Raw genomic sequence first — 24,431 nt, forward strand, 5'->3', positions numbered from 1 at the left:
AAGGCGCAGGCAAAGCAAAAGGCAAACAAACGTGTGCGGTGAGCAAAAGACTTTAAACACTTTAAAAAGTTTACATAAATTCGAGTGCACACACACCTAAGTGCAAGCACTTGCATGTGATGCTGTAAGGATTCTCTACAGCGAGCGCAGGACCTACCAAAAAGGGCGACTGCAGCGCATTGTGATGTGCATAATTTAGCAAACATGTGTGACGCACACACACAAGCAAACAAACTGTAAATACGCAGCATACAAAGCGAAAAGGCAGGCGAAGGCTTGGCTTGTGTAAGAAACAGCAGGCAGCTCACTCGCTTGGCAATAACAAGCATACGCAACGTATGACTGTTGGCAAATCAACAGGCATATGCAGCTAGGCTCAATTGGCATTAGAATTCAACTCAACTCAACTCAAACGCTAATAACTTTAAAGCCTAATGTGTGTGTGTGTGTGTTTGTGTGTGTGTCATTGTCTTGACATTTGATGACATTAGCCTTTTTATGATTGACAGCAAGCCCCAGAGACTAAACGAGAGCACAGCCCAAAGCAGCCTCAACTGCAACTGCAGGCGCACATACAAATCAAACAATTTCCGCCTTTTGAGCAAGCAGCGATGATTGCCTTCACACACACACACACACACACACACGCACGCATGTAAGCAAATGCAATTTGTTGCTTGGTTTCGTCACCGAGTTTATTGCATTTATTTATATGCATGTCGTTTTGCTTAGACATTGACTGATTGAATGACTGTTTGAGTGATTGACTGATTGACTCAACAAGCAACAACAACAACAACTCAGTTTGTATGGCATTGTTCATATTAAGCTCAGTCAAATTTCTATAGCATACATTTTGGTGCACCGCAAGTTATTGAAGTTTGCGGTCTACAGCAAAGTAGCTTAGGCTTCGATTTGCTGCAATTGATTTATGCTCTGTATTTTTTCAGTTTTTTTTTTTTGTTGCTAGGCACTGGCATTAAAGGATTTGTCAGTTTAGTTATTAAAAACTCATTTGTAGGCGCCTGTTGGGGACTTTTCTCTTTTGCTGTCTTAGCTGCTGCTGCTGCTGCTTCTCTCTAAGGCTTTTGGTCAGCTTATTTGCAGCTTTCACTTCAATTTAACGCTGACACATATCGCTAGAGTACGAAATGGCTTTTTTTTTTTTTTTGTATTTTTTAAGGCTTTTTGCTTCACTTAGTTTGCTACTTCTTGGACTTTTGCTGCTTATACAATGCGCCTGCTGCTGCTCTTGACCAAAGCGCCACTTGCACATGTATATGCGTGTGTGTGTGTGTGTGTGTGTGTGTGTGTTGTGCTGTGTGTATTTGCCTTACAATTCCCCAAATTGTAATTTTATAGCAGCGTCATTGCCCAAATGCTCAAATAGACTTTTGCCTTACGCTTGCCTGCCCAACATGCTATTTGCTTCTTCTTTTATTTATTTTTTGGCGCTGTTTTTCTTTTTCTTAGCCCTAGTCTGTCTGCTCAATTCGATTTCGACTGCTGCTGCTGCTGCTGCCAACTGAATGCAATTGCATTGCCATTGGCCACGTTAAGAAGAAACTACGCGTATGTGACTGCAAGCTACCCTAGCCTAACTATTGTGCAAGTGTCTGTGTGTGCCTGTGTGTGTGTGTGTGTGCTAAGCTGCAAAAAGTTTTATTTGCCAGCGCACTTGGCTTTACTGTACGTAGCGCACTGACCAGCGTACAATGGGCAATTTGGCTACAAAAGCAGCTGCAGCTTTATGAAATGAAAGCGTTAACTGACTGTTAGTGTAGCCAAATCACCCATAGTACATGCTGCTCTAAAGCGTAAACTTTTGCCTAGTACTTGAAGCAAATTGATTTAAAGTTTTGGCCAAAAAAAAAAAATGGATAAAATGGAAAGTAAAGTAAAACAAACTGTAGCTTGACTGTAGCTGTGTGTAATAGGCATTTTAACTAAAACGTATATTTTATTCAATGCCTTCATTTAGTGCCTTGGCAACCACCAAGTGATGCCCCAACGGGCACACACACACACACATGCACACATATAATGCTTGCTTAACAATTTGCAATTGCAATTGCAATTTCATTTACTAACTAGAGGGCGGCGGCGGCAGCCATAGCACAACTTTTCAACACATAAATCAATTTTTAAATTAAATGTTAGAGCGTAGAATGTAGAGAGAGAGAGAGAGAGAGAGAGAGAGAGAGAGAGAGCAAATTGTAATCAAAAATGTTGTTGCAACAAAAGTCGTTTATTCAAGTGTCGGCCGATCGCATTTTGCAAATTGTGTGTTTGGCTTGGGGGCCACAGCGGAAGCTCAAACAAATGGTCAACGAACAACATGCGAACATTACTACACTGCAAGAAATAGTGTGTCAGTGTGTAAGATTTAATCGGCATATAGAATATTGAGCGTATATATATTTCATTGCTTGTGAACTGAACTCGTATTTTTTATTTATTTTGCAGGTTCACCACAGCCCACATATCGTTGGCTCAAGGACGGCGTCCCCGTTGCCGATTACTCATCCAGTCAATTTTATCGCATACCCATCACCAAACGCGAGGATGCTGGCAGCTATCAGTGCATTGCTAGGAACGATGCTGGCTCCATATTCAGCGAGAAGAGCGATGTGGTTGTTGCATGTAAGTACACAAAAAGTTACAGGGGGACGGGACACAACTTTGATTGCATGTGTATGTGTGTGTGTGTGAGTTGCGCTTAACGTTTATTATTCATACCGCAATTGAATGTCGTTGGCATCTGCATGTGTTGGCTCTGGCTTTAGCCCATAATTGCATAAATAATAATAAATGCGCATTGACAGGCGATTTGAGAGATTTGATATTGCTGATTGTCGGTGTCAAGTGTATTAAAGAGAAAGCTTTTCGCTTTCTGGAATGACAATAAATAATCAAAATGTATTAAGGCAAATGTGTGCTGAATTGCAAGCCAAAATATTTTATTGTAAATTTAAAACAAAATGCTTTTAATTTTCAACACTTGGGATTCCCAACTTTTGATGAGAAAAAAAAAAGCTGTTTCTGGCTGGAAGTAAGGGCTAAAAAAGCTAAATCAGAGTTAGAAAAAAAGCTTGAGTGCATAAAGTGGGAAAAAAGTGAAGTGAGCGACCTTTTTTTTTTTAGTCATACTAAAAAGATTAGTTATGACATGCAAATTTCATAAAAACATTTTATTATTTTCTGCTTTCATTTGCAAAAAAGCCAGAACTCCCGCTGCCCGCAATTTTTAAATTTTTCCCGCATACACACTTTCATAAAAAGCCAAATCTGACGGGAAAAAAGCGGAATTGGCAGCAGTGCTTGACATAGATAAATAATCAAATTGAAGTAAAACAAACATAAGCTGAATTGAATATTCAAGCAAACTATAAACTAATTGCTTTTAATTTTAGATTTCAAGCACAAGTTTTGTTAAACTGATTATTTATTTTATTTAATTCCTTTAATATTTTGCCAGTGTAGAAACTGATAAGACAGTCATTTATTAAAGTTATTGCATGCAAACTCACAAGCTGTATAATTATATATACAAACTTGCAATCGATAGCTCTATTATATTTGTATTATAATGAGCGACTGCTATAAATATTTAATACAATTAAGTTGACCCCGAAGTGGCAAAGCAAATGTCAAGCAATCGATTGAAGAAAACTTTGCACTGCAGTCACGTGCAACTTGCAACGAGTGCATCAAATTGTAGCTGCAGGCAGGACAGAGTAGCACTCAAGTGTGGGGTGGGTGGGTGTGTGTGTGTGAGCTAATCAAACGTCAACAAGCAAACATCTTTAGACCGTGTAATTGATGCTAGCAGCTAATTTTTCTTTAATGCGAACTTAATTACAACAAATACAACGAACAGGGTTAGCTAACGAACAATTAAATAAAAGCAAGTGCAGCACATAGTGAGAAAAGCGTACGCGCCATATGTGTCTTAAGCTGTGTGCGTGTGTGTGTGTGTGTGCTTACACTTTAGTGTGTTAGTGCTTGAACCTAATAAATCGAGCACTCGACAAGCTGCTGACCTTCTTTTTGGGGGCACAAGCCCACGCTGTAGCATAAGCAACTTTTGCTGCTGTTGCTTCAGCTGATGATGATGATGATGATGACAAGCTGGTGACTTGTGCTTAGGAGTGGCCTGGCTGGCTGGCTGGCTGGCTGGCTGGCTGGCTGGCTGGCTTGCTGACTTGTGTGCGCGTCTTGAGCACTTAATTAATTGTAGGAGTGCGCTGTAACTGAACTAATAACCTTTAGAGCTGCACTCACTCTCTATCTAGCTATGAGTTTGTCTATGCGTGTGCTATATAAAGTGGTTGGGGCGTCGCTGCCTCTCTCATGCGCTGATGAGAGGTTAAGCGAAATTGCTGGCCCGCAGGCTCGCTCGCTCGCTAGATTCAATTAGCTGCTGCTGCGACATTTGAGCCTACGGTGGCATATTGAGTTGTCAGTTCAGTGGTTCGCTGCATGAATTTACTTTAAATTGAGTTTCAGCTGATTGCAATTTTTAATATTTCCTCTCTTTTTCTATTTACAGACATGGGCATTTTCGAAAATGTTACCGAGGGTCGCTTGTCTGTGGTCAGTGGACATGCGGCTATATTCGATATGCCAGCCATAGACTCGGTGCCCAAACCTTCGGTCATTTGGCAAACCGAGGAGGGTTCACTCAACTATAACATCAAATACGCGTTCACACAGTCCAATCAGCTGATTATACTGAGCGCCGATGAACAAGATCGCAAAGCTTATCGTGCACGCGCTCTGAACACGCAGCTGGGCAAGGAGGAGGCGAGCGCGTTTATGCATCTGAATGTCACTGGTGATCCGTATGTGGAGGTAGCGCCCGAAATTATTGTGCCCCCGCAGGACCTCAAGCTGAAGCGTGGCGAAGGCGTCGCCGAGCTGCAGTGCATTGCCAATGCGCGTCCGCTGCACGAACTGGAAACCATTTGGCTGAAGGATGGGCTGCCTGTTGAAAACGCTGGCGTGCTGCATACGCTGAACGATCCTTGGAATCGCACGCTGGCGCTGCTGCAAGCCAACAGCTCGCATTCGGGCGAGTACAGCTGCCAGGTGCGTCTACGCAGCGGCGGCTTCAAAACTGTCAGCGCCACGGCTCGTGTGCAAATACTGGAGCCACCGATGTTCTTTACGCCGCTGCGTGCTGAAACCTTTGGCGATTTTGGTGGTCAAGTCGAATTGGCCTGCGATGTGATTGGCGATCCCAAGCCCACGGTGCGTTGGCATCGCAATGCGGAAGCCATCGATACGCAGCTACAGAGCGGTGGCGGCGGCGGCGGCGGGTAAGTGGGGCAGGCTATCAAAAGTTTAAATATGCGCAGGCAATTAGTTGAATATTAAAGCGGCCGCACACCGCTTAAGCGAGAGTGCTCCAGTGTTGCCAGAATTTGAGAGATTGATTGAGGAGAAAAAGAAGCTAGAACAAGCAAGATTCAAAATTTGCTTCAAAACTCATGTGAAGACCAAAAAAAGAAAACGTCGCAATGTTGAGATTTGAAGTCAAAATTCATGAAATGAAAAAAAGCCAGCGCCTGCAAATTTCATTTAATTATGAAGGCAATTGACCACTGGGCATAGTAAGCCATGAGGCTTTCAAAAAGGCTATATTTCCCGCTACCCGCTAGTTTACAATTTGTCCCGCTATTTGCTTTTGAAAACAGCCTGATATAGCCGGCAAAAGGCTAAAATGGCAACGCTGGAGTGCTCATCATTTTTTAATGCGCTGCTCAATTACTAGACACACTTTTACTTATAATGCCCCGGCAATTTGCCGTTATTTGCAGTTATGCGTTGAAAGCGGATAATACGCTAGTGATTAAAAAGCTGACGCTGGATGCTGAGGGAATGTTCCAATGCCTGGCAAGCAACGAGGCTGGCGAAAAATCAGCCTATACCTGGCTGCGTGTAAAAAGTGAGTAGAGACGCGCACTATATATATCTATATAGCTATAGCTATAGCTGTATGCAGCTTAAGTGAAGTGGGCGGGGCTTAACAATTCCCAGGCTTTATCCCTTTTGAACAAAATGCCATGCGGCGCATTTTTAAAAATTGTTACTAAATGGTGTTTCTTTCATTTCATACACACACACACACATAAACATTATATATATATATAAACGCTGCTCTAACAACTGCTATACATATATATATTAAAATCTAACACACACACATGCATATATATTCTATATGTGTGTGCGTTTAAGCAGCTAACGAGCTGTTGCAGCCGCGCGTGAAGCGTTTGGCTCAGCCGCGCATTTTGCGTGTGCGTGCATCGCATGTCGGCATGGGATCGGGAACGGGATCGGGAACGGGATCGGGAACGGCAACTGGCATGGGCATGAACACTAAGAACGGTAACAATGCCGCTCCAGGTCAAGCTGTGGGCCAGTACAGTGGCCGCCGCAAGGAATTTCGCTTTGGTAGGGGCAAGAATGCTTCAAATACAAAGCAACTGCACCAAAAAAAGTTTAAGAAACTAATGAGTAAATAATAGATTACTAATATTTTATATATCTACAAACTTTAGCTGTTGTGTCAATTGAATGTGTTTTCCATTTAATTGCACGCACTGTTGTACTTTTTTCTATACACTTGCACTTTTATACGCACACACACACATTTGTTAGTGGCATGCAACACACACACACACACACACACACTTAGCGCTCAATTGTTTTTTAATGACACATTAATCTAGCAATTTGTTTGCTGTTTATGGCTTAATTTTATTGCTTTATTATGCTGCTGCTGCTGCTGCTGCTGCTGTTATTATTATTATTGTTGTTAGTTAGTTACTTTGTAATTTAACTGTTAACAATGTATGATATGTGTGATTTGAAATATTCATGAACAACAATTAGCTTAGAGCAGCAGCAGCAGCTGCTGCATGTGTTGGCTTCATTAATTGAAATTTAAATAAACTAATAAACAGCAGCAGCAGCTTGTGTGTGCTAAATGAATTATTAAGTTATTATCGATTTCAGCTGCACTGCACTTGAATTTACATTTGTTTATATCGATAATTTAATTGTTTAAGCCCGCTTAGCAGCGAGTTAAGCTCAACAGGCGCTTAAATTGCAACACCCCACAAATTGTTTGTCCAATTGACACGTTATTTACTTGTGGTAAAAAACTGTTTAAAATTTAATAAACCACAAGTGATTTATTGCAACACATTTGCCCATTTAACTGACAAATTAGTAATATTAATTGCTAAATTATGTTATTAACCCAAAGTTTGTGCTTTGAGTTGAGTGTTGGCTTTTGAGCATTCACAAAGATATTTATGCACAAATAGCTGAAACATAGACTCGAGCCGAGCATAAATATTCATTGTTATTGTATAATAATTGTTTATTATTATTGTTATTATAACTATGGGCCACATGCATATTCATGGCTGCTGCTGCTGCTGCTGCCTGTTGCGCTCGGAAATTTCTTTGACACCCGAGTACCGTTAAGTGCTGTCACTTCATACATTATGATGTCAGCCACAGTCTAGGGCAGCAGCAAAACTTGCCGCTAAGCAGTACACACACACACACACACACACACAGAGAGAGAGAGAGACAGTGAGACAGACAAACAGACGAAACTGCTGCTTGCTGCTCTTGCATTTATATTTGTATTTGCTGTGAGGCAATTTTGCATTTTAATGAATTTAATAATGCGAAAATGAAGACTGCCAAAGGACATACACACACACACACACAAATGCATAGAGCGCAGCCAGTTGGAAATAAAGTTAGTCACTTGCAAAAACAATGTTGAAGTTGGTTGTATGTTAAGTTTTCTCGCTAGGGCGCAAAAGATTTTCAAAACTATGAATTCAAGTACAGTAGCTTATAGATAAATGATACGTTGCTTTTATTTGTTAAGCGAAATTTTAATTGCGATGTTAGGGCGAGTTGTCTCTGAAAAGTATGCAACATTTATGTGTTTGTTAGGCTGAAGGCTGCAAACTGTTGCAAGTTGCGCTGCAAGTTTTGCAAGTTTCAACAACAATTAAACAATAATGCGTTTCAATGCGCAACTTTTATTATAATTTATTTTTACTTTTTATTTTTGCTGGTTATTGTTGTTGCCTGCGCCTGCCTGGCTGTTTAAATATTTAACGGTGCGTCTCGCAGTGGAATTTCTGTATTTGCTTGTCTCAAATAATTCTCGAGCAAATTATTATGCAAAGTGACATGGCGCGCATAAGATAGAAGAGGCAGCGGCAGAGCTTGCTGCGTACTGTTGCAAGTTCTTGTTTCTTTTTATTGCTCTTTAAAAACTTGGACAACTGTTGTCGTCGTCGTCGTCGTCGTCGCCTACGGTCGTTTCGACCAAACCAACCAGCCACCCACCCACTCATCGCACTGGACTTACAGTTCGCGCCATTTGCCTAGCAAATAACTTGAGATATATATATATTTTTTTTATGCGTTGCGCGCTTTGGCTACTTGCGATGTAAATTGAAAATTTTTTGATGCATATTTTGAGCCAGCGACGAGTTATTCTTTTGCAGTAATGCAGCGCATTTTAGCCACAAACAGCTGTGGCAAGGCACACCCCACACCCACCCCCCACTCTCTGTACCACTTGCTACGCTTTTTCGTTTAGCAATTTGCCTTAACCGCTGTTGCACTTCATCGAGTTAAAACTAGTTAAAAGATTTTTAGTCATACTCTGCTGCGGCATTGGCTTTGGTTTTATTGATAAACTTTTGCTCGTGCAGTTAACTTTGGGTGGGGGTTGGGGAGTTGGGCGGCTGCTTTATGGCGGTTGCCTCGTCAATCGGAATTATCTTCCGACTCGCTTGCCGCTTGTTGACATTGCGCCCCATTTCGTTTTATTTGCCAGGCACAAATTTTAAGTCAATTTGTTTTCTTGCCCCAGCAGCGTACCCAAAGCCAATGCACGCACCCCCCCCCCTGCAGCAGTTAACTGCAACTGTTGGTTTCATGGCGCATTTTAGCCAAGTTCTCATTGCTGCTGCTGCTGCTGCTGCTTCTTCTGCTTTGTTTGACACCAGATTTGCGTAAGCAGCTTTGTCCATCTCGTTTTAAGTTTGCTGCTCTCTCTTTCGCTCTCGCACTGACCCCACAGTTTGCTTTTATCACAATTTTGCGTTTTGCATGCCACACAGCGCCATCATTTTGTGGCAGCTTGTCAGCGCATAGTGGCGCCTAATTGCCACACACTTTGTTTTGCTGCTACACAATGGCAAGAGGTATCTTCAAGTTAATTAGCAAACATTCAAAATTTAATTGGGAATTTTTTTCGCCTCAGTCTCTGCCTGTTAATCGGCATTTCCTCACTTACAGCTTATCGCTGCTCTACACGCTTAGCCATGAGTTGAGCTGAACTTTGCCACACGCCAACGCTACTTAAGCCAAGGCTCGGCACTCAAAGCTGCTTGAATATGTTTGATGGGCGCGCACAGCCGCTGAGCTCACTTCACTTGCTGGCTGAAGTATGCGCCGCGCCGTGTGGATGCAACAAGTGTTAAGCTGAGCTGGCCACTACTCAACTTGACTGAGCTCAGCGCAGCGCCAGACAGCGCACAAAATTCTGAACGTGCCATAGCCTCAGCTCAGTTCAGCTTCAAATTATTTTCCAGCATAGCGCGTCGCCTAAGCAGCAGCAGCAGCAGCAGCAGCAGCAATAGCAACAGCAATGAGTTCAACAACTGTCTGCATTTTAATTGCGCCGCCGCCTCTTGGCAAAAGAAAAGTTTTGCATAATTTTGTGCGCTGTTGTTGTTTATTTTGTTGTTGTTGCTGTTGCTGTTGCTGTTGCTGGGCTAAGGTAAATCTTGCTGCTTTAGCACTGGGAATTGCAGCTGACGTCGAGCGATTTTCAATCTAGTTTAACACTAGACATGCTGCTGCTTATTTTCATTGTTGTTTTTGTTGTAGTTGTTGTTGTTGTGCATTTTCCGCTTGGCTTGTGTGTGCTACGGCTACTGCTGCTGCTGCTGTTGCAAGGAGCAACATAATTTTGTAATTTCCCGAAACGCAAAGTGATTTTAATCGCTGTTTCCTTAGCAGCACAACAAGCGACACAGTTTGTCTCTGCTGTGCAGCAATGTGCACTGAGAGAAATACTTTTTATTTAAATATAAATATAAATATAAATATAAAAATAATATAGATATGAATATGAATACGAATAGAAGTAGAAATAGAAATAGAGATAGAGATGGATTTAGATATAGATATAGATATAGAGATACGAATACGAATATAGATATGAATATGAATATGAATAGAAGTAGAAGTAGAAGTAGAAGTAGAAATATTTAAGTAGAAATAGAAATTGAAATAGAAATAGAAATATAAATAGAGATAGAGATAGATATAGAGATACAGATAGAGATAGAGATGAAGATGAAGATGGAGATAAGAATAGAGATAGAGATAGACATACAGTGAGGGTTAGAGATAGAGATAGAAACTGAAAGATTGAAGTGAAGAATTTACATTTAGTTAGTTGATCTTAAACTCATTCATAAGCTATGAAAACTTTGCCATTGCTTCAGCTATTTTATGCTTAGAGCAGCTAGTATTAAGTTATTTTATACTTTTCTCTCAGTGTAGTATATTATAAAGCAGGCGTCTTAAGCCCAAGTAGGCGTGCCAACAACAACTTCCGCCAGCTGACAAGCTCAGCGAACACACACACACACACACACACACGCATTTCTCACTGCAGTCATGCAAATCAGTTATTTTTATTTTTCATTCTCTCACCCCCAATCCAGACACACTTCGTGTGTGCGTTTGTGCACAACAGGTGGCGCCACATACGCATATTAGAGTAGCAGTTGCAGGCTAAACGTTTCCTTAGTAACTGACTGTGTGACTGACTGGCTGGCTGCATATTGAGGCAAAGATAACTTGCAACATGTCTTTGTGGCAAGTGGCAAGTGGGAAGATATTACGCCGCATTCATTGCTGGCAGCTCAAGAGCGAATGAGGCAAAGCAAAGTAGCAACATTCATATGCAAATCTTATGCATGGCCACGCCCCCCACCCAAGCAGCAACCACACGGCGTTAGCATAGGACTGCAGCTAGTAACGCCGCCTGCCGAGTAACGGCAATTAACGCCGCTGCACGCCATTTTCAACGCTGGCTTTAAGTTTTTTAAGCGTTTGCTTTAGTGGGTCAACTTGAAATTAATTACGGCCCAAAGCGAGTGAGCGAAACAACTGAAATATGGTCAACGTATTACATGGCAGTCGGTTGGTCGTTGGGTCGGTCGGTCGGTCGCTACGGTGTAACATAATGGCGCGTTTGATGGAATATTGCGCATACGCGCCGTTGCACGTAGTTGACTTTTTTTTTTACTGCTCTGCTCTGCGCCGTTGTCAGCGTTCATCTTAAATTTATTAAGGCGCCCAAAACAAAACCCCAGTGTCCTTAAAATGCTGGCCACACAGCTCTGCGTGCTCTCGCCTCTCACTTTATTTCGTATATTTCTGCTCTTTGGCTGGCCGGCGCACATTTGTTTAATATGCCCTTTGCGTGCTACAAGCGGCGGCGGCGCCGCGGCTGCTGTTGTAATTTTTTTATTTTCGGCTGGCTGGCAGCCGCTTAAGCACTTTTAACACGTTAACTCTACACACAAGGAACTGAACTGAGCTGAGCTGCTGGCCTGGCCTGGCCTGGCCTGGCCCAAAAGCGTAAATGTAATAAGTCAGTTAAGTTGTGGATCGATATAGATTTTTGCAGTCGGCAGCGAATAAACGACGCAATTTATGCGATTAAGCGTTGTACATGCCAAGACATCATTAATTCAAAATATACCTATACATAAAGCGCTTAGGCGGCGTCGCTCTTCAACGCTCTCGCTCTCTCTGTCGCTTATAAATCTCACAAATGTGCAAATCGCATTACAGCAGCTGCAATGAATATTTATGTGCAGCCCTTGGACGCTGCTCTTTTAATTTGTATTTGTTTCCGCTGAATGCGCAGCTAATTAAAATGTATTAAAAGCGTTTTACATATTTTCTTCACACAAGGACTTGAGCCTTTGCTTTGTAAAGCATTAACAAATTAAATAAATAAACAGGCGCCAGCACACAGCGAACTGAAGCGAACCGATGCGAATTCAATATCTTAATGTAAGCGCGCTCGCTCGAAAGGTCTTCGCATATTAATTTTATGCACTTATTTACAATAAAATGCAGTCGTCGCTGCTGCTGCTGCTGCTGCTGCTGCTGCTGCTGATTGCATAGTAACAATAAACTGGCAGCAGCTGCATGCAGTGCGCAGCGCTTGTGGCATTTGGCCATCATGCTGAATTTAATGTGCTAACTGTTGTAGCCAACTGAACTCAACATTCCACGGCGGGCACTTATAATTGGCATTAACTGGCCTTTGAGTGCTGTCGCTGGCGTTGGCGTTGCCTTTTGTGTTTGTATCGGCTTATGCATGTAAGCAAATTAATTGAAATGTTAAAAAAGCCTTTGGCCTTTGGCAGCTGAGTTGAAATACAAAAGCGCGTTGCAGTTTTTTTTTTTTTTTATTTTTTATTAATAATTTGTAATATTGTTTGTTCGCACGCTTTCAATTGAGCTTTGATTTGTATACATTTTTTATAGCATACACTTCAGCGCATTGGCGCATATATTTGTAGTTCATTTAGTTTAGTTTGCTGCAGCACCAAAATAAAGTGGGCGTGGTCAGCTAGCACATGTTTACTTACGCACAAGCTGAATAAATAATACAATAATAATACTCGACACGCCCACACACACACACACAGACAGACACACACACAAGCTTTGGCTTGCGTTTTATTTACTTTACTAATACTCCACACATGTATTTATTTATAATTGTATATTAACCACATATGTGTCTTATAGCCAGCACCAACTGTTGTGTAACATATATATGTATATGTATATATAGCGCTGTTATTAACTGTATAACTTTCCACTCTTTGTGTATAGCCTCGGCGCCAGTGCTGGAGCAGCCGCCACAGAATTCCACCGCCTTGGACGGCAAAGATGCAACAATTTCATGCCGCGCTATTGGCGCACCCAATCCGAATATTACCTGGATCTATAACGGTAAGTGCCAAGCGAACAAGCGAACTGCTTGCCACATTTTGTTGCATGTGTAACTCGTCGCTAATTGTCTTTCTTTGTTTAATCCAAACTGTATGCTAATAAACAATTGCCTAACCGTTGCTAACTGCTCTGCCCAACTGTAACACACGCTCGAAACAATTATCACGAGACTAGAAACACAATTGGTCGAGATATCCAGTCGCGTTCAGATACTCGAGTCGGGCGATTTGCTCATCTCAAATATACGTCCCAGCGATGCGGGTCTCTATATTTGTGTGCGCGCCAACGAGGCGGGCAGTGTAAAGGGCGAGGCCTATTTGGGCGTTCTAGGTAAGTAACTATTAGACCCCCCGAACAACAACAACGCTGCTGTTTGCCTTGGTATTTGTATTTGCTCACACACACACACATACACTTAAGATAAATGCTAGGCAATGCATTAAGCTCTAGTTATTTGTATTAACACCGCATCAATCGCAGCGCAAACTTTAGCATGACTTTTGCTTAATATTTATAACAACTGACTGCGCTATGCATTGCTTTAACTCTTTACTTTATAATTATATTCATTGTTAACTATGCTGTCAAACGCTTAAACTATAAAGCGGTAGACGCAGCGCTTTGTGTTTCGTAGAAATGCTGAGCTAATTTGCAACAAGCAACTCGCTGCTGTTTACGTTTGTCTAAATGCAAAAGCGCACAAAACATAATTTAACTAAAAAGCAAGCAGACAGCAGTGTGCATAAATTTATGCAACGCACTGTATGCTTATTAACTTGCAGTAGTTTATTTAATTTAGTTTTTAATTTGTTGCTCATGCGGAATGTTGCAATGTGACAAGCAAAACAACAACAACAGCAACTGCTGCTGGTTTAGTTGGTTAGTTAGTTTGGCTGTTGCCTTATCTGTTGTGCATTAACATTGGACAGCGCACGGCCGCAGTTGCCACAACCGCAAAATAGAAGTATTCGGTGTGCCACACAACGTGGCATCATCAAAAGAGCAGCCCCCAGCCCAAGTTCAATAATCATAATGCATTTCGCAAGCCACAGCAGCAGTTCGAGTGGGTGGCATTGTTAATACGCCCAATCAGTTAGTTGGCTGCAAATTTCATGAGTCAAATTGCAATTGTCGTTTGCAATTAAAATTCATTTGCATTGCTCGCACTGCGGCTTTGAGTTTACAGCCTAAGCTGGCGAGCGAACTACAAAAAAATGCAAAAAAATAGCCACATCAATGTTGGCTAATTGGCAGCGTCGTCGCCGTCGTCGTCGTCGTCGTCTGTGCGCATATGTGAGCCTTTTTTTTTTGCAAAAAGAGTCTGCAGTACGTTTGGCTGCGTCATTCGGTCAAACTAGCGCTAAAAGCCCATTTGAGTTGCTGGCTAGCATGTAGTCGGTAGTTATGGCCAACAAGCTGCTGCTGCTGCTGCTGTTGCCGGACTAAACAAAGTCTGGCCAAGCGCGTTGAACTTTTGATGCATGGCGAGGCTAAAAATGACTGTAAAAGGCTTAAAAAGAGGCTAAATACCAAAAGCACATGCACGAAAAAAGAAATTTATACATATACTTTATATATATATATGTGTGTGTATGTGTGCTAAAGTGCGCACTCAACTATGCATGTGTGTGTGTGTGTGCTTTAAAAATTTAATTTCCTGATTTACGAGCAAGGAACTAATACTGTCGCTCTCTCTCTCTCTCTGTCTCTCTCTCCCTTTTCCGCTTTGTGTCCCTCTAGTGCGCACACAAATCATTCAACCGCCAGTGGATACAACCGTCTTGCTGGGCCTAACCGCAACGCTGCAGTGCAAGGTGTCCAGCGATCCGAGCGTGCCCTACAACATTGACTGGTATCGCGAGGGCTCGACGTTGCCCATTAGCAACTCGCAGCGCATTGGCGTACAGGGCGATGGGCAGCTGGAGATTCAGGCAGTGCGCGCCAGCGATGTGGGCAGCTATGCCTGTGTGGTCACCTCGCCGGGTGGCAATGAGACGCGTGCCGCACGCTTGAGCGTCATTGAGCTGCCATTCCCGCCCAGCAATGTCAAGGTGCAGCGTCTGGCGGAGCCGCAGCAGCGCAGCATCAATGTGTCCTGGACGGCGGGCTTCGATGGCAACAGTCCCATATCCAAGTTTATTATACAGCGACGTGAGGTCTCCGAGCTGGGTAAGTAGCGCAATTGCTATTGGGTTATTGGTGGTTCAAAGGTTTCGGATAAACAACAACAGCAACAACAACACACAGCTATTAATTAAATATTAAATTCTATATGCAAATGGAATTTCAATTTGTTGTTAAAATTGCAGAACAAAGTTACAAAATATATAATTGCCAAGTTGAACAACATTTTGATGCATTTATTTTGTTCTCTCTTTTTTCTTCTACTTACATTCTACGCTAACAACCACAAACAAACACATAATTAATTTATTTTACTAACACTAACTAATTACAACTTAAACACTTTGTGTATATCCCCCCCACACTCAATCACCCCGCCCACCCATCATCCAACTGCGTTTATTTCTCAACACATTAACACATCACAGAAAAATTCGTAGGTCCAGTGCCCGATCCGCTGCTCAATTGGATCACCGAGCTGAGCAATGTTTCAGCCGATCAGCGTTGGATGTTGCTGGAGAATCTGAAAGCTGCAACCGTTTATCAGTTTCGCGTGAGTGCCGTTAATCGTGTGGGCGAAGGTTCACCCTCCGAGCCCAGCAATGTTGTCGAACTGCCCCAAGAAGGTGAGCAACGCTTCTAAATTTAAGTCTAACTAGTTTAATTGCTTTGAAGTTGAACAACACGCAAATTTAAAGTAACTTTTATTTGAAAACACACGCAGTAACTTTTCAATTTGATTATTGCTTTAGTTTGTATTTTATTTAAATGTAGACTTAAGCTAATTATTGCTTAACTAAATGTAAAATGTATTTTTGTAAACGCTATCAATGTCGTCTTAACTGGAACTCAACGTCAACCGCTTAGCGTTTCCACTACACCGAGGTATATTAGCATAGCAAACTAACTATTGTATTTTGGTCACAACCCAACCCAACAACAACAATGCACCCAATGAGAAAAGAAAACCATTGGAACCAGAGTCACTTTTGCATTTATTTAGTTCAGTTCAGTAATTAATATTCGTAATTTGCTTCACAGCTCCGTCGGGACCGCCTGTGGGTTTTGTAGGCTCTGCGCGCTCCATGTCGGAGATTATTACGCAATGGCAGCCACCGCTGGAGGAGCATCGCAATGGCCAAATACTGGGCTACATTCTACGCTATCGTCTCTTTGGCTACAACAATGTGCCCTGGTCGTATCAGAATATAACGAACGAAGCGCAGCGCAATTTCTTGATACAGGAGCTAATCACCTGGAAGGATTACATAGTGCAGATAGCGGCGTTTAATAATATGGGCGTGGGCGTTTATACCGACGGTGCCAAGATCAAAACCAAAGAGGGCGTGCCCGAAGCAGCGCCCACAAATCTGCGCGTTTCGCCGGTCAACTCGACGGCAACGCATGTGAGCTGGACGCCACCGAATCCACAGCAGATCAATGGCATCAATCAGGGCTACAAGATACAAGCCTGGCAACAGGAACTTAAGGAGGGTGAACTGATCGATGTGGAGAAGCGCATGATAACGGTGCCGCCCAGTCTGATAGATCCACTGGCCGAGCAGTCGGCAAAGCTGGGTGGGCTGGAGAAATATGCGGAATATAACATAAGCGTGTTGTGCTTTACCGATCCGGGCGATGGTGTGCGTAGCTTATTCGCGCCCATTCGCACGCTTGAGGATGTGCCGGATGAGATTACTGCGCTGCATTTCGATGACGTCTCCGATCGCTCGGTCAAGGTGCTCTGGGCGCCACCGCGACACATCAATGGACTGCTGACGGGCTACACGGTGCGCTACCAAGTGCGCGATCGTGCCGAGACCATGAAGTCCTTCAATCTGACAGCAGAGGATACGGAGCTGGTGGTGAATCAGCTGCAGGCCACCACGCACTATTGGTTCGAAATCTGCGCTTGGACGCGCGTGGGCAGCGGCATGCCCAAGACGGCCACCATACAGTCGGGCGTGGAGCCGGTGCTGCCACATGCACCCACCAATCTGGCGCTGTCGAACATTGAAGCCTTCTCGGTGGTGCTGCAGTTCACGCCCGGCTTCGATGGCAACTCGAGCATAACCAAGTGGCGCGTGGAGGCGCAAACCAAACGCAACATGACCTGGTTTCTGCTCTGCGAGATCAGCGATCCCGATGCGGAAACCCTTACAGTTACAGGACTTACGCCCTTCACCCAATACCGTCTAAGATTAAGTGCCACCAATGTGGTGGGCAGCTCGCGCCAGTCTGAGCCCACCAAGGACTTCCAGACCATCCAAGCGCGTCCCATGCACGCTCCATACAACGTCACGGTGCGTGCCATGAGTGCCCAGCAGCTGCGCGTGCGCTGGATTCCGCTGCAGCAGCTCGAGTGGTTCGGCAATCCGCGCGGCTACAACATCAGCTATCGCCAGGTGGACCGTCCCTCGCGCACCTTTAAGCCACGCACACGCAGCGTGCTAATCGAGGATCATACGGCCAACTCGCATGTGCTGGAGAATCTGGAGGAGTGGACGGTCTACGCGGTGGTCATCACCGCCTGCAATGATGTCGGCTGCTCGCGCGACAGCAATCCCGCGGAGGAGGCAACGCGCGAGGCAACACCCAGCTATGGACCCTTGGCAGTGGAGGCGAATGCCACCTCCTCCACCACCATAGTGGTGCGCTGGGGTGAGGTGCCGCGCCAGCATCGCAACGGACAGATCGATGGCTACAAAGTGTTCTACGCCAGCGAGCGAGTGCCCAGCACTCCGGTGCTGCATAAGACGATACCCAGCAACACCAGCTTCACCACCACGCTGACCGAACTGAATAAGTTTGTCGCCTACCATGTGCAAGTCTTGGCCTACACACGCTTGGGTGACGGCGCTCTGAGCACCCCGCCCATACGCGTGCAAACCTTTGAGGACACTCCTGGCGCACCCTCGAATGTCAGTTTCCCCGATGTCACCTTCTCCATGGCGCGCATCATTTGGGACGTACCCGACGAGCCGAACGGTGAAATCCTTGCCTACCAGGTAACCTACACTCTCAACGGCAGCCTCCAGCTCAACTACAGTCGCGAGTTCCCGCCCTCGGATCGCACCTTCCGCGCCACTGGCCTGCTACCGGAACGTTATTACACCTTCAGTGTCACCGCTCAGACGCGTCTCGGCTGGGGCAAGATCGCCAGCGTGCTGGTCTACACCACCAACAATCGCGAGCGTCCGCAGGCGCCGTCCATGCCCCAAGTCTCGCGCAGTCAAGTGCAAGCGCATCAGCTGACCTTTAGCTGGACTCCGGGACGCGATGGCTATGCTCCGCTTCGCTACTACATCGTCCAGATGCGCGAGAACGAAGGCCCTTGGCAGTCACTGCCCGAACACGTCGATCCCACCTTGAGCTCCTATACCGCGCTCGATCTGCGTGCATTCACCACCTATCAGTTCCGCATTCAGGCAACCAATGATTTGGGTCCCTCGGCCTTCAGTCGGGAGAGCATTGTGGTGCGCACGCTGCCCGCCGCGCCTGCTATCGGTGTGGGTGGCTTGAAGGTGGTGCCCATTACTACGACCTCGGTGCGTGTGCATTGGCAGGCTTTGGAGACTGGAATGTGGAATGGTGATGCTGCCACTGGTGGCTATCGCATACTCTATCAGCTGACCTCCGATTTCCCCACCGCGCTGCAGTCCACACCCAAAACCGATGTCATGGGCATTAATGTCAATAGTGTTGTGCTCGCCGATCTCACCCAGGATCGCAATTACGAAATCGTTGTGCTGCCTTTCAACTCGCAAGGACCTGGTCCCGCTACTCCCCCCGCTGCTGTCTATGTAGGTGAAGCTGTGCCCACCGGCGAGCCACGCGCTGTGGATGCTGCTCCCGTTTCGAGCACCGAGGTTCGTCTGCGCTGGAAACCACCAATGCAGAGCCAGCAAAATGGTGACGTACTGGGATACAAGATCTTCTACTTGGTCACCTTCTCGCCTCAGGCGCTCGACGTGCGCAAGTGGGAGGAGGAAATCGAGGTCGTCTCGGCCACAGCCACTTCGCACAGTTTGGTGTTCCTGGACAAGTACACCGAGTATCGCATCCAGCTGCTGGCCTTCAATCCCGCCGGCGACGGACCACGCTCCACACCCATAACGGTCAAGACCCTCCAAGGCGTGCCCAGTGCTCCGCTCAATCTGCGCTTCAGCGACATTACCATGCAGACCATGGAGGTCACCTGGGATGCACCCAAGCTGCTCAATGGCGAAATCCTTGGCTACTTGGTAACCTATGAGACCACGGAGGAAAATGAAAGTAAGTTGCCTAGCTCATCCCAAGTAAAAAACCTGCTGAAAATCCCTCTTTCTGTCTCTCTCTGTCTCTCTACAGAGTTTAGCAAGCAGGTCAAGCAGAAGGTATCGAACACCACGCTACGCGTTCAAAATCTTGAGGAGGAAGTCACCTACACGTTCACTGTGCGCGCTCAGACGATTGACTATGGACCGGCAATTGTTGCGAATGTGACCACTGGACCCCAGGAGGGCTCGCCAATTGCACCGCGTGATTTGATTCTGACCAAGACGCTCTCAAGCGTTGAGATGCACTGGATTAACGGACCCTCTGGTCGTGGACCCATACTTGGCTATCTGATTGAAGCCAAGAAGCGCGGTAAGCAAAAAATTCTTTGATTTATTTACGGTATTTATTAGTAATTCCCAGTAACAGCAATAATATCCTAACATATAGTTCAATTTTAATATTTTACCAAATAATCCCATCAATCTAATTCAAAAAGTTGTAGATTGGAAAAAGTATTTAAAATCTGTTGAATTGTATTATTAAGCAAATATATGAACAGCTCTGATAAAAGCTGATTGGATAATTCTCATTTGGATTAATCTGAACAGAGCTTTGCCGCGTATTTTTTGCATTTGGTAGTTATTTGTATTTTTCTCATACATTTCTTGCTTTTATAACAAACTTTGGTGAACTGTATTTAACTACACTATTTCTATTATAACAATAACATAAATTTTAAACTATAAATGCTTGCGTAGATCAAGTGGAACCGCCGCAGTATTTCTGTAAGTAATTGGCTAAATTGATAGATAAGTAATGTAAGCCTAAATTTAAAACTGTACTTAGCCCAAACGTTATTCTATACAGACGAGTCGCGTTGGACTAAAATAGAGCAGACCAGAAAAGGACCCATGCAGGACTTTACCGTTAGCTATCACATTTTGATGCCATCGACTGCGTACACATTCCGAGTTATTGCCTACAATCGTTACGGCATTTCGTTCCCTGTGTACTGCAAGGACTCCATTCTGACCCCTTCGAAGTTGCATATGGAGTACGGTTATCTGCAGCACAAGCCTTTCTACAGGCAAACCTGGTTCATGGTCTCGCTGGCAGCCACCTCCATTATAATCATTGTCATGGTCATTGCCGTGCTCTGTGTCAAGAGCAAGAGCTACAAGTACAAGCGTAAGTGCATAATTAATAAATTAACATGCATATATATATTAATATATTTGATTGCTGCAGAGGAGGCACAGAAGACGCTGGAGGAATCCATGGCCATGTCGATTGATGAGCGCCAGGAGCTGGCATTGGAATTGTATCGTTCTAGGCATGGCGTTGGCACTGGCACCTTGAACAGCGTTGGAACTCTACGCAGCGGCACGCTGGGCACCTTGGGACGCAAGTCGGCGCATCGTGGCACAACCACTGTGCAGCTGGGCAAGAGTCCTCCACGTCCGTCACCCGCTTCGGTGGCCTATCACAGCGATGAGGAGAGTCTCAAGTGCTACGATGAGAATCCAGACGACAGCAGTGTTACGGAGAAACCATCTGAGGTGAGCAGTTCAGATGCGTCGCAGGTGAGATGGAGGAAACTCCAATTTTTCTTATTATTTTACTTTTTTCATTATATTTTTTATATATTTTTATGTGAATCGTTAATAACACTCAATAACATTTCCCTTAGCATTCGGAGAGCGAGAACGAGAGCGTACGCAGCGATCCACATTCATTTGTAAATCATTATGCGAACGTAAACGATTCACTACGGCAATCATGGAAGAAGACCAAGCCCGTGCGCAACTATTCCAGCTACACAGATTCCGAGCCCGAGGGCAGCGCAGTGATGAGTCTCAATGGTGGCCAGATTATTGTCAATAATATGGCCAGATCGAGGGCTCCATTGCCCGGCTTCTCGTCATTTGTCTGACAATCAACCGAATTCTAAGATCCGGTCTGTAGCAGGAGCACCGTCATAAGAGAGACATTCGTTTGAATTGTCCCCTCCTCCCCACCAACAACAACAACAACATCAATGACAGCAACAGCAAACGCGAGTCGCATAAGAAGCGAATGGATTTCAACTCTATGGAATCATTCAAGCGGCGACATATGTTTGACTATTGCCGGTGCACTGCTATAGGGAATTGGATTTATATTGGTTTGGCTATATTAGTTTTATCTATGTGTATGCTTATGTTAAGGTTTTAATTTTTAACGAGAGATCTGAGATTTACCAGCATTTAGTTTTTAGCACGTTTCACAGACCCAGAACTTTTTTATTATTATTTTTTACATCTATCCATTTTTTTTATGTTTGTTTGTAACTTATTTTTTGTATAGTTAATCCCTGACACGCCCACTTTTAGTTCATAACTGGCATTTATCGAAAGCAAAAAGACTTGTGATACGTAAATTTTTTGCTCGGTTTCCTTTTTGGACTTTCTGTGTGTTCATCATCGTGTGTGGTGGACTCGTATGCAAATGTGTGAATGCATGAGAATTAATGTTCCGCAATCTCATTATAATTAATTGATAACAAAAATGTAAACAAATGACTACGCAAACTGCAAATTAATATTTATGATAATTAGATCCTTTTCGAGGACTTATTTGCCTCAAATCAAAGCAAAGATATTCATTTGTGGGCATAATTAGTTAAAAAGCTACTTGATTAACTACTGATTAAATCAGTTGACGAACGCAATGAGCAAACGATACTCACACAAACATACACACACACAGGCACACAGAAACACACACAAAGCGAAAAGAAATTGTTTCAGTCTAGCAGAGTATTTATGAGAAATCAAATGGAAAAACAAAGAATCATATATTATAAGCATGAAATGAAAAGCGTAAACTTCTAAATGTTTTTTGGTGTTCTAGCAATTTGTCAAGCTAAATGCTTTCAGATATTTGATGTAATAATGTGCATGTGTTCTAACGTTTTTTTTAGAAAGTAAGCATATATGCATATATAGGCCATATTAATGCAATTTGTAGCACGTAAGCCACGCGTTCAGAACAAGAAAACAAAGAACGTTCGATAGTTCGATATCAGAACACACATTGACACACACACACACACATGACACTCAAATCAGAGAATGCAAGTAAAACACATTCAAGAAATTTTTTTCCAAATGCGCAATTGCAAATAAGTAAAGAAATGTTTAGCACTAAGTACGACAAAATATTTATGTGTATTCTTAGCTAAGATCTCTACACAAGTAAAAATATGTATCAACATATTGTAGTAGTTACACGTTTAGGTGTCTGTCCCAGGCATTGTGTATGCGCAAACTAAGCATAGATATTCTAAATGTTAAAGCTTAATTATTCAAAATGGAAAAACAAAAGCAAAACCGAATGAAACTGTATTGTCTAAGTTACAATTTATTTATAGCTATTAGATATTTATGTATTGTATATGTATGTATAACTAGTGACTGATTATATATTTTTTTTCCTACATATTTGCATGATTTGCTTACCACCCCTCTTTACCAAATTATATATAGATACTTATACATTTTTTTTTATGTTTAAATCATACATACTTTTAAGCTATACATATGTAAAAACCACTTTCGATTACTTTATCTATTTACGAAAGAATTGTTTTTCTATTTCAAAGACTCGAAGCACAAGTTCATTGTTCATCTAGATATACTACATAAATGTAATTGTTAATTGGCCAGCTAAAGGGCATCAAGTGAAACTTAAAAATATATGGTCTTATCACATTTTAAATTACAAATATTACGCATCGACGTTAGAGCCTCACGTGCTCCAAGTTAGTTGAATATTGCGAAACGAAGCGCAAAGTATTAGCATACCCATATGAATATATATAAATGTGTAAATGTAATTGACGAATCATGCAAATTAATAAACAAAACAACAAGTTATAAGTGTATAAAAAATATTCTCAGCATTTTTCATTTAAACTCAGCCCATTTTGAACTAGCACTACATGCAGGATATGCATTTTTGCCGTCCTCGGCATCAAATCTATCGAATTGCATAGCAGGCTACACAGGATTCGACAAAAAGACATTTTAAGCTCCTACTCCTTTGTTATCCTTCCAATCAAAAAAGGACTTCCATTTTCCTGATCCTGGGCATCGAATCAATAAAACTGCATTCCGCAACTTTCGATGTGTGCCGCATTAAAAACAGATAACCATCATGAATTCAAAAATCGAATTCCTAATGCAAAATTTTAATTGCCAACGAAGATCGTCCCGAGTGTGGCAAACCCAAAATTTAAAAAAACCGTTCTCATCCTCGAGATAGCCAATTCTAAGGATGCGTGCTGGCACCCTTAAGAAATGTGCATACTTCAAGATGAAAAACAATTACGGAGACAAAAACCAAACCAAACACGCGCAATCCCGAGCAATACAATCTCGGCAGGACAGGTCGCATTCAAAAATTTTGTTTGGCACAATCGCAGGACGAACCCACGATCGCATCAAAATGAATCAGGACGATTTTGAAAAAACCATAGGTACTTTTCATGAAGTTCTAACAAAGCAAAATCGAAATTCGGAAGTCCAAAAATGTAAGGATGCAACGTGTTCCAGCACATACGACATAAAACGGTAACAGTGCACCATAGAAGGTTAGGCAAGAGGCTAAAAACTCAAGCGCAAACTTTGTGTCTTATTTGAAGCTTTGCGAAGCCATAACTCAGCGAAAGGATGTCCGATTTGGATGTCTTATACCATTTTACGTGGGCGTGGCATTTACGATTAAAATGAGTGTAAAATGTGTTTACCTCGCACATTTTTTTGCAAAGTTATGAACAAAGTAGTAAACAAATCAGAACATTTTCTGTAGAATATCCCACTTTCATTAGCCATAACTCAGCCAAAGGATGCCCGATTTCAAAGTTTTGTGCATTGTTATACTCGTGAGAAGCCTCCCAATAT

The 24,431-nt window shown here is 43.3% G+C and overlaps 1 protein-coding gene across 1 annotated transcript; it reads left to right on the forward strand.

Moving 5' to 3' along the window:
• The first annotated feature begins 2,566 nt into the window (after window positions 1-2,566).
• Window positions 2,567-22,977, forward strand: LOC108606655 (protein sidekick). Its single transcript, XM_017996972.1, has 13 exons — window positions 2,567-2,643; window positions 4,553-5,321; window positions 5,823-5,950; window positions 12,985-13,104; window positions 13,279-13,434; window positions 14,845-15,273; window positions 15,657-15,854; window positions 16,096-16,113; window positions 16,270-19,503; window positions 19,579-19,857; window positions 20,356-20,676; window positions 20,737-21,071; window positions 21,179-22,977. The coding sequence occupies exons 2-13, from the start codon at window positions 4,555-4,557 to the stop codon at window positions 21,419-21,421; spliced, it is 6,228 nt and encodes a 2,075-aa protein (XP_017852461.1). The 5' UTR covers window positions 2,567-2,643; window positions 4,553-4,554; the 3' UTR covers window positions 21,422-22,977.
• Window positions 22,978-24,431: the final 1,454 nt, after the last annotated feature.

Source organism: Drosophila busckii, chromosome X (assembly GCF_011750605.1).
Source record: "Drosophila busckii strain San Diego stock center, stock number 13000-0081.31 chromosome X, ASM1175060v1, whole genome shotgun sequence".
In the NCBI taxonomy this organism is placed as follows: Eukaryota; Metazoa; Arthropoda; class Insecta; order Diptera; family Drosophilidae; genus Drosophila; species Drosophila busckii.